Source organism: Phalacrocorax carbo, chromosome 1 (assembly GCF_963921805.1).
Source record: "Phalacrocorax carbo chromosome 1, bPhaCar2.1, whole genome shotgun sequence".
In the NCBI taxonomy this organism is placed as follows: Eukaryota; Metazoa; Chordata; class Aves; order Suliformes; family Phalacrocoracidae; genus Phalacrocorax; species Phalacrocorax carbo.
This window is the reverse complement of record NC_087513.1, coordinates 53,331,357-53,347,887: the sequence shown is the minus strand read 5'-3', so window position 1 is coordinate 53,347,887 and position 16,531 is coordinate 53,331,357. Positions and strand designations below refer to the sequence as shown.

At 40.3% G+C, this 16,531-nt stretch overlaps 1 protein-coding gene across 1 annotated transcript in view; it reads right to left on the bottom strand.

Annotated features, from left to right (window-relative positions):
* The window catches only part of ANO4 (anoctamin 4), a 135,699-nt gene extending 119,550 nt beyond the window's left edge, over positions 1-16,149 (bottom strand). Inside the window, exons 1-3 of the mRNA XM_064450042.1 lie at positions 15,786-16,149; positions 13,469-13,555; positions 1,841-1,951 (exon numbers count right to left, since the gene is read on the bottom strand). Coding sequence (XP_064306112.1) covers positions 1,841-1,951; positions 13,469-13,555; positions 15,786-16,149 — 562 coding nt within the window. The remainder of the gene's footprint in view (positions 1-1,840; positions 1,952-13,468; positions 13,556-15,785) is intronic.
* Positions 16,150-16,531: the final 382 nt, after the last annotated feature.

Below are 16,531 nucleotides of genomic sequence, written 5' to 3'. Positions count from 1 at the left end.
GCTCTTGAATAGTCATTGTTACTTTTATTCTCAGTTGTTGTTAGAATTTAATAGGAATTTGAAAAGGTATAGCATAATGATGCTTTTAAAGATCACATATTTTTTTTCTTGCTAACATGAGTTTCCTGAGCATTTCCTTATTCAGGAGGTGCCTTGTGCAACTTCAGCTAACTGGTATATCTTTCTGTTTGGTAGACTTCCAAGAGTAACCATTCAACAGCAGAGATTATTTTTTTAGTTACTTAAAATAAACATTTTGCTCTAAAACTACCTTTTTTTTTTAATCTCTCAGGCTGCAACTGAAGATAAAGATTTACTATCTCATTATTTACTTTTATGTGACTATACTACTGTTATAAAAGACTTAAAAGTAATTTCTACTGCATCAGAGCTAAATTCTGCACGTAAGCACTATAGGTCATTGTAGAGTCTTAGACACATTAAACACAGAAGCTGCTGTGGACAAACACTGCTAATAAATCTAATTTTGACGTCTAATAGTTTTAAACAAATCATCCATTTTTATTCTCCTCAGCCATATGCTTGAAATTGAGAAGATGATAACTGCTTCGTGTATTCAAATGTGGTCTCTTCCCAACTTGAATTTGCTTGTCTTTGTTTATCTACCTCGCCTATTCAGCCTCTGAAAGACTACAGTGCCTTTTCAGCCTCTCCAGTCTACATCCCAGCTACCCCAGGCCTATATCTGGGCTGTGTGGGTGTGGAGAAGAGGGGAGAAACCAAAAATCTCATATTAAGATTTCCTGATGTAAAAAGCTTTTTAAGTTACAAAACATAGGGTTCACCCTAAACTTATAGATTACATAACGAGGTGACTCAATTTCAAATTATTACCGCTGTCATCATACTAACCTGACGGTTTTCTTTCTACCACCAAAGTAATACCACGACCAAATGACCTGATGCTACCAATGTATGGTTCCTTTTTCATATTGCAAAACTCAGGAAGAGTACAGGGTTTTACACATTCTTAGACATTTTTTATAATTCAAGAATTTAAGTTGCTGTTTCTCACTTTAGAAAATTGCTACACAAAGCACTCAGTTTAAAATAAAACCGGAAAAGAGGGAAACCAGGAAGCAATGCCATGCATTTAGATTCTTAGTCTGCATAAGAGTTTTCAATCTATTATGGAAAATTCCCACTGAAATTCCAAATTCTTTTGGATTCCAGAGTTGCATCAGTTTTGGGTAGGACGGGTGTCTCTGCTGTTGTTAACAAGGGTAGTGTTTCTTCTAGCACAAGCCTTGAGATCATTCCACAGTTACATTTAAGATGCGTGGACCAGTTGATTCTTAGTCCACAGCACATTACATGTGAAAAGAGATGGTTTCATGCAGTGCCTAAGATACACAAACCTTCAGTTGTGACAAGCTCATCACTTCTGCCCCCAAAAATTACCAGCTGCAAAAATGTGAATGTACCCCAACACTTTGGAACAGTTGGAACTTCAAATCCAGTCTTGAATCCCAGACTGCAGCATTAGCATGACATTATTAGTTCACACAGCCATTCAAGCATGTAAAGAATGGATTAAAGCAACAAGAATCTTAATATTTCTGATGATTTCTACATAGGAAATATATACTGTTAGAATCCTTAGACACGTAATAATTCAAATCTTACTGTGACTTCTCTCATAGTAAAAGATTTCTTACTGGCCTTCAATAACCCATTGAACTTTCTCAGAGATTTTAGTAATACATACTCACTTATCATTCAGTTCATCACTTTGTATGTTCCTTCAGTTATAATTTCAATGCATCTCAATTTGATTCTTCTACCATAAACACAATTTTGCATCCAAGGGATAACTTACTTTCTTGTATTGCATTAAGAATTTCTGAAAAGTCCACATCTGTCTTCTGTATGTCTGGTTTTATCCATATTTGCGTTTCCAGCCGGTTAACCTGCAAATCCTCTCTTCCTTCTGAAGAAATTCAAGAAATTGATGGGGTTTGTGACAGTACAGTAGAAAATCCAGCCAAGGGGCTTTCAGGTGAGGGAATATACACATGGAATAAAGCTATTTAATTTTTTTCCCCCAGAAGAACCAATTTTATTTCAAACCAAACAGCTTTAGATAGAACATAGACTGATTTAAATCTGAAGAGAATGAAACCACAACATTCTCTGCTATCAGGAATGATGCAGAGTCACCACTGATGAGTCCCTCATTCAAGTGAATACGTGCTGCCATGCCACGAGCATCCCCTCACCATACCATCTACAAACTAACTCCAAAATGTGGAAACAGACGAGACGCATTGTTACAAATGACACAGCACTACAGGACCAATCAGGCTAAAATAAAACACACTAACACACAAAGGATTAATTAAGTCTCAAGACAGAAAACAACCATTAGGACAAAAAGAGCACAGTTAGCATATTTTAGCCACAGGACACCACACATTCTCACATGCCAAGCTGATGGCATGCCATGGTCTAGGAAGTACTCTGGTACTGCAGTCTGTTTCGAAGGGGGTCACACTGGTATGCAATGGTTGCTGTTTAAAAGCCCAGCAGAACAAAAACATAAGCTAGAAGGTCACAGCAAACCTGCTTTAAAGGTAGTTGCAAACATATTTTTTACTATGAGGGTAGTGAAACGCTGGAACAGGTTGCCCAGAGAGGTGGTAGATGCCTCATCCCTGGAAACATTCAAGGTCAGGTTGGACGGGGCTCTGAGCAACCTGATCTAGTTGAAGATGACCCTGCTCAATGCAGGGGGGTTGGACTAGATGACCTCTAAAGGTCCCTTCCAACTTAAACCATTCTATGATTCTATTTGCACATGTAAATAGGAACAAGGTTTGCCCATTTTAGTGTTCTTTCAACATGAGCAAAGAAAGGAGGAAGTTTTGAAAACACACCCTTTCCATGCAAAGGTAGCTGCATGTCAAGAGTTGACAGGGAACGGTACTGGGCAAACAGGCTCAAGCTACTGGCTACAGGGTGCTCTGATGCAGCCAGGCACAAGGAGGGAGCTACCAGGCATATGGCCGGTTTTAAAGAGTAGCGGTAAACCTGACCTTTCACAAGGGCATCTGTTAGAAGTGATGCTCTTCTAACACAGAGACTGTGTAATTAATACACAGTCAGCAGAGAGCTGCAGTGGTCAGAGAGATATCTAGGAAAGGACTTCACAACAAAAAGGCCATAGTAGAAGAAGAAACCTTCAGGTCATTTAGTCCATTACCATGCCTTCACTAGTGGCCATTATTCATGCTTTTGACGGAAGCATTTTCCTTCTGCAGCCTGCCTATAACAAGCTGGTCTTGTTTTGAGTTCCTTCCTAGTCCACTGCATCTTCCCCCTCCCCTCGCCAACTGAATATCTCACCGCCACCTTGATGAAAGCTATGCATTATATTCCTGGGCACAAATCACTCAATCCTATTTTAAAGACCCTCCTTCACTTTTTGGAAATACAGACCTCAAAATGGGTATACATACACCAGCTTCAGCCTTTTTTATTTCCCAATGTTAAAATATTATACACTCAAACCATCTCATGCTTTTCCCAGCGTATTCTTTTGTTCCACAGCAAAGATCCACTGTTAACATCAGAGACAACTCTCCTTGAAGATTCCTGTAAAGTGATATGTCATAGCAGCAGCAGGAGTCAGCATTTAATGATGTAGAACAAAGAGAATTTCTTAAGTGAGACAGCTGATTATTCATATAATAGCAGCCTAGGGAAATCCGCAGATGGCCTCAGAGGTGGGAGGCTAGGATTTGCCCCAGAAGAGAATTCTGGAGACAAAGGAAAAACACTGCAGCTGCTGGAAAAGACATATCAACAGTAGGATGGAGGTAGAGAAGTAAGCAATGGACAACAATTCAGCTGTCCAGGACAGCAAAGCAGGTTTGCAAGTGATATAATTCAGTTTCGTGTTAAATACTCAACTACCACTTCTAACATATACAATTACTTATTTTCATTCTCAAATCCACCAGCCTTTCTTCTCCATTTCAGCCCTTGTTAGAGCAAAATAATGACAATACCAACAAATATAAAATACCCCCTCCTCCCCAAAGCCCTCCATCCTTGTTAAACCCAAATCACTGCTCCTCAGGACACTCAAAGATAGCAGGATCCCTCCAGCATCTCCAACAGATCTGAACTAATTGGGCCAGGGAGAGAGGAAGTGACAGCCAGCCAGCAATGACTGTCCTGAGGTGCTGATATCAGATGGACTATCTAATCACAGGTGTCTTAATAAAATGAAGCTGCTGGAGCTTCATGTGTTGATATATATTCAATTTCAAAGCTAGTTTTTAATTAATGAAAAATACTGTCTAGAAAGTGGTCAGAAAATGTCCAGCCTAGACCTGACTGTTGTTCAGCCTAACACAGCCTACGAAGCCAAGACAAGTTTTGCTGCATTCAAATCTCCTCTCCTGCATTTGACTCATTTGCAGTACAGGGAGCTTCCAGCAATCTACAAACGACAGTGTCGTATGCTTCTCTGATTCACAGTAACCTTAATATCTGGCCTCACTGCACCAACAACATCGTCCTTTGATTTCACTCAAAATTGTAGGCATAATCTTCTACCAGTCATCTGTGATTTAATGCACGGTTAATCACAAACTTGCCTTCAACAACACAAGGTGAAAAAGAAATGTATCTGCCAACATCATAGCTTCTAAATAAGTTGTTGCAGGAACAGTTTCTTCTCCCATGATCTTCATGGTATCAAATAGAGAGACTTGAATCAGGGCACATTTACTTCTACCCTCCTCCCTCTCCCTCAGCACCCACGCTGCAGGAGGGAGCACTGCATTTTTTAGCTGAAACAACCCCTGTGTGTTGGGTCATGGACTGGACAAATTAATGTTTGATGATTTGTTGGCAGACAGAGGTTTCAGTCCAGCAGCTCTATCCAATGTTCAAAAGAGATTTATTTTCTTTATCTTACCACAGTTCTCCAATACAACAAACCAAGATGGTATCTGGTGTCACTGTTGCTATTGAGGGAACACTAGCCTGGCTTTATCATTTCCTTCTTGCTTTAGCATCTGCTGATTTATGCTTTATCAGTGACACGTCCCACTAAGTAAACTCTAAGCGATATTGCCTGGGAGGCTGGGAGGGAAAGACCCTCTTTCCATACAAACATGAGAAATAAACACAAATAAAAGTGAAGTAAATATTAGATTTATCAAATGTTATCTGATTTTATTAAAAGATCAGTCTGAGATTTTTCTCAACTTACTGAGACGTTTTAGTTCTACTGAGTTCATATTTTAAACTAGCTTGTGATATTCACTCTGATTCACTCATTAATGCGTGAAGTAGTGCATAAAACAGCATACTTTTTCCTTTATTTGTTTTGAAGGGTCTTTACTAATTATGTTAGAAACACAAATGAGATTTCAAAAAGGCATTTCATTTTTAGAAGCTGAATGAGATGGCTTGATCTAAACCAGAATTTTAACATACTTCTAAATATTAAAATGATCACATGTCTCAGATAAGCAAATTATGTAGCAAGGTAGTTAATAAGGCACTAATGTTGAACAAGGTCATTCTCACTGCAGTGAGAGAGATTTTGAGTCTGCTTAAAATTAAGAACATACTCAGGTTCTTTGCTGGATGAGAACTCGTTACGTGTATTTAGTATCTAGCCAATAATCACAATCAGCTCTTTAGACTTTACAAGCAAAAGCCTATTTTCTTGCAGTGTAAACACCTGGAGCTAGATTTTGAAAGCCTGCACATTTTTACACATGCACTGTGATGTGCGAATTGTATTTGTAGCTGGATACCCTCACGTTGTGGTCTAAAACAGAGCGTGAGCACTTGGGTGCACAGAAAAATGTGTATTGTTTCAGTATTTGGCACAAAAATAAAGAATATAAAATTAAGCTGATGGAACAATTGCTGCTATTTCTCAAGGCACAGTAAAGTGTTCATATTTACTCCATATTTTTGAATGGACATATCAGAACAGAGCTGATCTTTGTAATTCACTGAGGTAGCCAGGGCTTTCTCAAGAGTTTTAGCACTTACATTCTGCTCGTTGGTTGGAATAGAAATACTTGACATAGTTGCTTTCTGAAATCACAGTCACTCTCCTTTGCCCTCCCTCTTCTTTGCCCTCCCTTGTTTCCAGTTAACTCAACAAGTGAAAACAAATGTTTCGTCTACAGCTCTAGAAGCTTCTGCAGAGAAAAATTTACAGCTTCAAAGGATCTTTCTGAAAAGGCAGGTAGCCAGCACCTTCTATCAGTATAGTAAACCGATTTAGTATTTTTTTTTTTTAAATAATTTTGGCAGCAAATATGTACTTTCACGATGGTTGTGCTTCAGCATGGACATTAAATACAAGTAGCAAATAACTAGCATGCCATGTGAGTAGGTGCTCCTATCACAGTGCCATCTATCTCTAACAAGGCAATATTTAGCAAGAGCAAATATAATTCTGATATGAGCAGTTTTGTTTTGCTACATTAAGTACTGCCTGTAGTTTCTACAGATAAGTTGCTCCTTCTCACCAGAGCCTCTTCTTTACAGCAAGCAGAAAGCTGCTGGGCATGGTGCCCTTTTCACTAAAGGCAACCCCAGGTCAACATGGGGTGAAGGATCACCCCTGCAGGTACATTTTCTACTGGCTTCTCACTCTTGAACAGAGATGCGAAGTTGCAATACCAGCATTTTTTCAAGACCTATTTTTCCCGTCCTCACAGGGATTTAAGAACAAGAATATCTGGAAATGTCAGCAGGTCTTTTGGGAGGTCAGGTTAACACTGATGATCTGCAAGCCACCCGTGCACAGGTCAGTAACACTGCTGAGTCATGCTTACCTTTCTCCTGCGGTCCTTGCTCCCCATATGAACTCTACTCTTGAGGCCTCGCTCCCAGCTGAACCACCGCACACCAGCAAGGTGGCTGCAGATACACTCATACAAGAGGACAGTTCCCTCAGACCTGCATGGTTTCCCATCAAAAGCCTCACTTAAGTCAGTGCAAAGGTTGCATGACTTCTTCACAAGTATCTTCTCAACACATGATGCAGAACATATCCTGTGTCCTACCTTGAGCTGCCCCTTACCCACACAGAAGGAAAAGGCTTCGTTTTCAACCTGCAACTCCTTGGCCCACCAGCCTAACACTTGACTCCTTTCCGGAACAAGATCATTACCCAGACGCTTTCTTTCTGTCCTTGCTCCTTACCAGTAGCACTAAGCTTCCTCTGCCTTACACCTTTAACACAATTTCAGATTTCTACAAGGCAGGGTGGGACATGGGGGGTGACGAGTTCCCTTTGTCTTTCATATTGATGCTTGTTTCCAGTCTCAGGTTCCTTTTGAAGATGGCAGTGGGGATATGGACAGAAAAAGTCATGTGTTTAATTCTCTGTTTCTAAGAACTTGTTGACATATCTGTATATTTAAAATAGTGCAACATATGATGGTTAAGACCAGCTGTCTATCACACCTGCAGTAGCTTCTGTATGGCGTGGCAGTATCAGCACATATATACTTGCAGTGACAAATTGAGAGTATCTTAAAGGCTCCAATTTTCCCTATGTTAAGGTACTTTTACCTGTGTAGGTCACAGGATTTGCCCCCATCTATCTACAAAACACTTCCACAGTTTTGGAAAAATTATAAATAATAAGTAACAATACACATTGAAAGAGAGGCCTTTAGAGACTTCTGATTTAAGCTAAAGCATTCCCTCATATCAGCATTAATATATGATGTGCTTCCAAGACTGAAAAGATTGGGTGTCCTGTGAAAATATTTACAGACATTTGAAAAACATCTGACCTGGTAGTTTACCATATATGTCTATAAATACATAAGGACTTGGATATAACTCTTGATAGTCTGAAGTGGTTTACCAGTTACCTTAAAAAAAAAAAGTGTATACTCTGTCACTATTCAGCATAGCTAATCAAATTTTCCACTACAAAGAAAACACCATTTATTTTAATGGTTGTCTCACTGATTATGGACAAAATAATGTGTCTGCATGTTAGTGTCCAAGAACCAAAATCTGAGTGTAAAAGCACAAAAATATCTTATTAGTAGTTTTGAAAGTCATTGGAATACATACATAGGGCTACTTCATTTTCCATAAGAAAGTCCAATGAATGTTAGGGGGAAAAAAACCAAACCAGAAATTCAAAACCCAAATCATTCTGATTAGCATGAAGAACCTATGCCATAGATGGTTTTGTGCATAGTCATGTCAAGGGTATGGGAATAACAATACTGGATTTATTTTTGAAAGGCCATTTAAAAATAGTTTCCCTTTGTATTGCAATACACTGTAAGACATGACATATGTTTAATTATGTTAATACAAAATCTCTTCTTATCTTCCAGAAGCAGCAGTAGCTAAAGGGAGATTTCTAAACACCTAATATTACTAACTTATCACAGACTAAGATATTTGGAAGACACATGGTGTTCATTCCCCCCTCCATTAAACCCTGGCTGGCATCAGACACAGAGAAGTCCACTCAACCAATTAACTACAGAGAAGTGGCGGGTCCTATGTTCAGCACTTGTTCTATCCCACTGTCATGCTGTGTATGCCTTTTCCACAGGCAACATGGATGGATAGCCCTTGGTACAAAGCCATACCTTGAAAGTCTCCTCTACTGCCAAAATAGCCTGAACACTAGAGTATGGGGACAGGGTCCTGCTAGCCCTCAGTTCTTGCATTTCTAATTTCCTGCATTTCAGTCACTGCCCAGTATGAATTGCAGGCATGGGGACAGTCAAACCCACCAACACTGTGCTCTTATCGTCAAGAGGGAGGCATCTCTTAAGCAGCAAGTTCAAGCAGGACAACAGCTGAGGAGAGCTGATAATCCACGTCTCCCACCTGGACAAGTACCCAAATCATTGGACTGCTGTGCAAAAACACACAGACTCCTTCTTTATTTTCCATCTACACTCAGAAAATGCCTCAATATTCTGAGAGTTGAAAGGACCCAAATGTCCACACAGAAGCCCCAAGCATAGTATGTCACATATTCGTTTGCCTAATATTTCCAATTACCTGGCTTTACATGGCCCCTGTGCAGATCCTTACACAATCAGTAGAGGAACAGTGTTGCACAATGAGCCTTTGGCATTGCCCCCTAGAAGCACTTCTTTTCACTGATAATACAAAGAGACAGGGCACCAAAGTGTGTGCTCTCCTACTGGGACCAAAGCTATCCTTTTCAAGTGCCACAATGCCTGGGATAGGAATTCACAGTAGACAGTCTGAAAATGGCACAAAGCCACAGTGTGTAGCTAAGCAGAGACATTTCTGCACAGTTGTATGTTGCAAATGAGAATCTAGAAAGAAGTCTGAGATCTAAATGGACTGAACAATTCAGCCCATTTCCTATTACTTTTATTTATATAAAGATGACAGGAGGAATTATTGCCTTTTAGTTCTACCTCTTTCCTCTTATACTGTGAGTGCACATATAAAAACACAGCTATCGAAGACCGCTATTGCATATGTTCAAACATTTGTCCATGTTTGAAAAATCTAACTACTTGTGATTGATACAACCCTTAGTTACCATCTACCTTTAACAATATCAGGATTTGTTACCAGGCAATTCATAAAGAGGAGAGGAAAAAAACATTTGCTGAATAAACTGTTTATTGCAAAAAGCTTGCCCATTTCTCAAGTCAGCAGTTTACTGATGAGACAAGCAGAAAAACTAGCTGCATGACGGTAAGAGGCATGACCTAGCAAATAACTTCAGGGCACCAAAGATTTACTTCATTATAACATGGGACATCAAGAAAAGCTTTTACAAGATACCAGATGTCCCTTCCAGGGGGATTTTAATGTAACAACCAATTCTACAGACTCACATTATACCATAGCCTATTGCTGCCTTCACAGTCTAAACACATCCTGGTAATTCATTCCTGCAGAAAGTACCAGCAGCTAAACCATTTTGGGAACTTCAGCTGTCCTGAGGCCACTGAGGAATGAACATAGCATAGGAATGTGAAAATGCTTATCCTAAAGACAGGACAGCAAAACAGAGGTCTACCCAGTGCAGGACCCTATTTCTGACAGCAGATGTTTAGGCAAAGGGAATATGAACAGGGCAAGCACATCCTGTCCATTCCGTCTGTCCCTTCCAGCTTGCAGAGATTTAGAGACTTCTGGAGTGGAAGGTTTCATCTAGATGATAATGATTCACGGCTACCAACGCCTTTTTCCTCTACAAATCTGTTCCTTTTATACTCACTGTCACTTGTGAGCTAACAGGTAGCTGTCGTATTCCTCCCTCCTGCCTTTTACTTGCCTTGTTTCCAGCCTTTGTTAGGTCTGCTGCTCAGTTACAGTGTCATTGTAAGCCCTGACATCCAGGCTAGGGCCATGAAGCCCAGAAATTCACTGTTACCACAAAGCCTCTCTTTCTTTAATCTCAGACAAGAGCTATCATGTTGACCCATGAAATATGCCTTCCTGTACATTATTTTCAGCAAATGTCATTAAGCAGAGTCTCCTTTGCAAGCAATAGGAGAGCATCTGAATAGCAAGGGTCATAATTTTGGGGCATTCTGACAGCACAAAGGGCCTCGAAAGGATGTGCAGTTTTGATGACCTTTAAAAGCCTTCTGGTGTCATCAAAGTGCAGGTTATTGCTTTATGCTGTCAGGTGCTGAATTCCTTTCCTGTGCTAGGCATGTTCCTAAAACAAGGTCTAAATAAAGTATTAAACTACAGTGTTACCTACCTTTTTCTATTTTAAATACTCTAAATGCTGCCAGTAATGAAGACCTCAAAAATGCGTTAGTTTAGTACTCCATTGGACCTCTGAAGCACAGCATGGTATAGAACTGCATACACTAAGGATGTGACTAGCAAATATTGTGCCTCTGTGGCATTATCCAGCATACAGAAAATACCTCTGCTTTCCTGAGACATCCAGCCACTCATGGCACAGGGGAGGGGAGTGGTCTGCATGACCCAAAGGATGTTCTCTTCTGGAACAAGGAAGAGATCAAAACTGATGTCACCTTTGCTTTGCTGCTGCCCTTCGGCCTGCTGTAAGCTGTGATACTGAGTTTTATGAAATTCTGGGGGGCTTTTTTGGCACCACAGTACATTGCATTGGTTGGAATTGCTAGTGGGTTCTGATGCCTAGATGCACGTACGTGTGTCACCGAAGGAGCAACTTCCACCCCCCTTTTTTATTTTTTTTTTTAATTATAAAGAAAGGTCTGCCTTAATTTTGAGATTTCAGAATGAACCAGCAGGCTTGGTGTTAGGAAAGAGGTCTTGCTATCTTTTGGACTGGAACAAACCTTTTGTGGAAATGAGTAATGCCATGCAGCCCTGTTACAGTCAAATCCCTTTTCTGATCTTAAAAGCATCTCTGCCAAAGTAGAAGCTAGTTTGTTCCATCTTTTGACAGTCTACCTGCAAGAATCTTTCCTTAGAACATATGAAACATATTTTACATTGAAATAGAAGCTTACATAATACTAAGTGTCTTTAAGCAAGAACTACAGAGCTAAGAAAAAGTCACATTTTTCAGTCAAGCATTATGGGAACATAATAACTGATTATTCAAAGCCCTTCTCATTGCTTCTGAAGGATATTTTTTAAATAAAATGAGTCATTCCTTTCTCAGAAACATTGCAAAATTTTATTTATATTGTCTATTTTCTTTAGCAAAAGCTAGAGTGGTCAAGAATTTTCTTAATTGCTTTAATACAATTATGGTACACTGGTCTCAGAACATTATAACCTTGCCTTGGGATCAGCAATACTCCATGTTTGGTGCCAAACCACATCCGGCTGCCTGTTCTGTTTTGGACAGGTTTCCCCTTCCAAGGAAACTCTCTGAGGGTGGAACAATCGAGAACATCCACAGAAAGCAGCACTTTGCAGCCTTCATGAGGTGACTACATGTTGTAAACTAACAACAGCAGCTATGGGAGTCAAAATCTGAGGGTGAACTGTACTGATTTTAAAGTAACCATACATAATTGATTGCAAGAGTGAATGAAAGATCATTTTATAACAGCAAACAGGAGACTGATCAAAGCAGGAAGGAAAAAAAGAAGTCTTTGAAAACACATGAGTTTAAAAATACATACTCCCCAGAGAAGTAGAACACCCTCAAAGCCACCAGTTAAGATTAATATTATTTTGAAGCCCCTTACTAAGGGTGTGCACAGGTCCCAGGTAGGATCAGTACTTGTGCATGTCACATGCAGCACAAATTGATACAGAGGGATGCAACTTCTGCCTAAATATTTTAAAATTAAACAAGATAGTTAGCATTGAAAAACAGTGCTTTATCATCTAGCTTTTTTTAAAAAAAAAAACAAACAAACATGCTGTTTGCAACACTGTTCTCCAAACTGCTAGAATGAATATTTTAGGAGACTATAGCTTAGGAACAGAAATTTTCAAAGAAGTGTCTTTTGCCCTAGAAAAGTAAAGCGATGAATGAAATGGGCTGAATGACTAAGCAAATGATAGAGGATTTCAGGCTCTACATCATCTGCTAGCTAGTTCAGCTCTCAAGTTCAAAGTACTGCATAATCACCATCTGACGACCTGTCACTCAGCCCAGTGACAAAAGGTCCTCATTGTAACTGAGGTAAAGTGATCTTAGGAGCTTTGCAGAGGCGCTAGAGCACCAACAGTCAGGAGAATGTACTGTGTCTGTTCAGTAGGGAGGTATTTTCAGCTCACGCTTGAGATACAGACAAGGAAGAAATTTTGTTTGGTGTATCAAACTTGCATTGGATTGAACACAGGCTGTAGATAAAGTATGCAGGCTGGTATCTTTGACATTAGTGTCTCCTCTGCACAGGGACATTTCTTGTAAACATATTTTTGTAACATGAAAATTAGCATAATGAAGGAAATATTACACTTTTTTGAAATCTGCTCGCTTTCTCCATGCTTCATTCCACATGGAAGTTCTATGTCCAGCAGAAGGCATATTGAAAAAGACTCCTCCCTTAATAACAAGTAAGATAACAGCATTACTGTCAGTGTGAATTCAAATTTTCAGGTGAGTTTACATCAGCCATTCCCACACCACGCATGTGTTTGCTGCCAAGAAACATTTGCATGACCGAGCTTTCTGGCAGGATTATGTGCAGAAGTTTATTCTTTTAATCTGAGAGAGATGTATGCCACACGCCCTGCCAGTCAGCAGAGAAAAAGAGAATGTGACTTAACCAACAAATCACATCTAACTAACACGGATCTCCTAAAGACCATTCACAACCAAATGTGAATGCTGACAAGCACGTGCACATTCTGTGATGAGAAAAGGATCTTTCGCACAGCAAATTATCACTTTTGAAGGACTCAGTTCTAGCTTCCTTGATGATTCAAAGTTCATTAAGTTGTGACTAAGCTCATTAAACATACGTTTCCTTTTTCCCTTTAGTTTTGATTGCCACAGTTTCAAGAACCATGCATTTTTCCTCACCTCCTAAGTCAGTTGTTCTGTTGGCCAACACCATTAGCTCTTCTTTCTTATTTTCATGCCGAATAACTACAAGCATCAATAAAAATGCTACAGTTTGATGAGCAATAAAAAAGAGAATCCAAAAGTAAAGAAAAGCATACCTAAGGCAAACACATCTTCCTTTAACATTTTTAGCATATCTATCAGATACTATTTGTCATAAAAGGCAAGAGACTGCCAAAAAAAGATTCTCACTGAATTCCAATCCCACTAGACTTCCACCATAATGCCAGAAACCAGTCCTTTTTAGTAGGTGCACTTCCTTGCCATTGAACATAAAGTTCTTCCAGACATCATGGATATGCCTATATCATTTCAGGTAGTAAGGAATCTCCATTCCAAAATGTACCATTCTTTGTCTTTGAAGGAGACATTTTTAAACAGTAAACTCTTGAAAGAAAAAACTTCTGGAATATTTTTATGTTTCCTGGAGTGAAGACTTTTTACATATTTACTAAATTCTGGAAATAAATTATTTCAGAGACAACCCTTCCTGTTGGATATGCAGATTGCCTGCGGATCTTATTTGTAAAAGTGATATAAATGAATTTCTACATTATTATATATACACTTCTATATAAAACTCAAACCACATTAAAATTTAACCAGAGGCCTTTACAGGAGTCATAGAGAAAGAAAATCTTGCTGGGGATCCTCTGAATCCCTTTTATTACAGAATGAGTAACAATTGTTAGCAAGTATTGCAAGTGGAAAAGACCTAGGAAGATTCCAGAGTTTCATACAATGAAAGAATTCACTTTACTGCTGCTTAGACTTATTAAATAAGGCAATTTTTCCACAGCCAGCAAATTTAATGACTGCTAGAGAAACTAGGTTTGATAAGTTCTGCAGACTCTGAGAATAAAGGAATTTGTCACCAACAGGAAGAAGTAAGGTAACATTGTCCTGACCTGGAATAAAGTGTATCAATGGAAAGAGCAGGCAGAAACCCAGAAACTAAAGTCCTACTTACTCTACAGCAAAGGTGTAATGCCATCAGAAGTGAGGAAAGCATTTTTTTTGTCCCCAGACTTGCCTAACCCTGACATTGAGGGAACAGACTGGGACGACAGTTTAACCTCCTTGTTAAGGCTTGTTCAGCACTTAGTTCTGCTGCTCTTACAGACAACCTAAAGGCTGATTACCATCCATTTCAAAATAAGCCTCCTATGCACAACACAGAGTCATCGATCACAAACCATCTTCAGGAGAGTTATAACAATTTACAGCAGCCAAAGGTTTGCCCCAAGTGCTTTGAACCACGTACTTCAGTTGCCTTGTACCCTCTTAGCCACAATATACCACAACTGTTCACATAACTGGGAGATGGTAACTAGAGGTTTCTCAAAACTAAAAATAGTGTCCCTCCCTGATTTGGGAAGGAATGCACATTTGTCTAAATATCATTGCTTCTAAACTTATCTGATTGTTTTTAATGTCTTTGCTTTTCTCCTTTTTAAGAGGAACTTCTCTCATACAGGTGTGCCTGCCAATCATAGAATGGTTTGTGTTGGAAGAGACCTTTAGGGGTCAGCTAGTCCAACCCCCCTGCATTGAGCAGGGACATCTTCAACTAGATCAGGTTGCTCAGAGCCCCGTCCAACCTGACCTTGAATGTTTCCAGGGTTGGGGCATCTACCACCTCTCTGGGCAACATGTTCCCGTGTTTCACCACCCTCACTTTAAATTATTTTTTCCTTGTACACAGTCTAAATCTACCTTCCTTTTGTTTCAAACCATTACCCCTTGTCCTGTCACAACAGGCCTTGCTGAAGAGGTTGCCCCCATCTTTTCTATAGTCCCCCTTTAAGTACTATAAGGCTGCAATAAGGTCTCCCTGCAGCCTTCTCTTCTCCAGGCTGAACAGCTACAGCACTCAGCCTGTCCTCCTAGGAAAGGTTTTCCAGCCCTCTGATCATTTTTGTGGCCCTCCTCTGGACCTCTTCCAACAGTTCCATGTCCTTGTGCTGAGGGCTCCAGAGCTGGACACAGTACTCCAGGTGGGGTCTCACCAGAGCAGAGTAGAGGAGCAGAATCACCTCTCTTGACCTGCTGGCCATTCTGCTTTTGATGCAGCCTAAGATACAGTTGGCATTCTGGGCTGCAGGCGCACATTGTAGGCTCTTGTCCAACTTCTCGTCCACCAGTACCCCCAAATCCTTCTCTGCAGGGGTGCTCTCAATCTCTTCATCCCCCAGCTTTTATTGATATCTGGGGTTGCCCTGACCCAGGTGCAGGACCTTGCACTTGGCCTTGCTGAACCTCATGAGGTTCTCACAGGCCCACCTCTCCAGCTTGTCTAGGTCTCTTTGGATGACATCCCATCCTTCTGGCATGTCAACTGCACCACCCAGCTTGGTCATCTGCATACTTGCTGAGGGTATGCTCAATCCCACTATGTCATTGATGAAGATATTCAATACTACTGGTCCCAGCATGGACCCTTGAAGGACACTACTTGTCACCGGTCTCCATCTGGACATCGAGCCATTGACCACTACCCTCTGGATGCAACCATCCAACCAATTCCTTATCCACCGAACAGTCCACCCACCAAATCCATACCTTCCCAGTTTAGAGAGAAGGATGCTGTGGGGGACCGTGTCAAAGGCGTTACAGAAGTCCAGATAGATGTCATCCATAGCGCTTCCCTTGTCCAGGAAGAGATACTCCGGTATCGGGAGTCTTCACCATTAATAGCCATTTTCTTCCTCTCATTTCTCCATTTTCCTCTGTGTTTTGTTTTCAGTTACTTGATATCTTCTGATCTGCTTAAAATCAAAGCTCAGAAGTTTCTCTGCTTGTGGCTGAGCAGTACTTCTTTGCCAGTTGGCACAAGACAAAATTTTATTTATTTATTTTTTAATAAGGCACATTACAGACAGCTTACTGCTCCCTAGCTACTCTAACACCCAGAGTAACAGTAGAAGTCAGCCTCAGGCTCCTTGTCAGCTACAAATAAAACTGGCAGGGAAGCAAGCTGAAAAGGAGTGCGGTAACACTGAACAGTATCTGTAGTTCCTC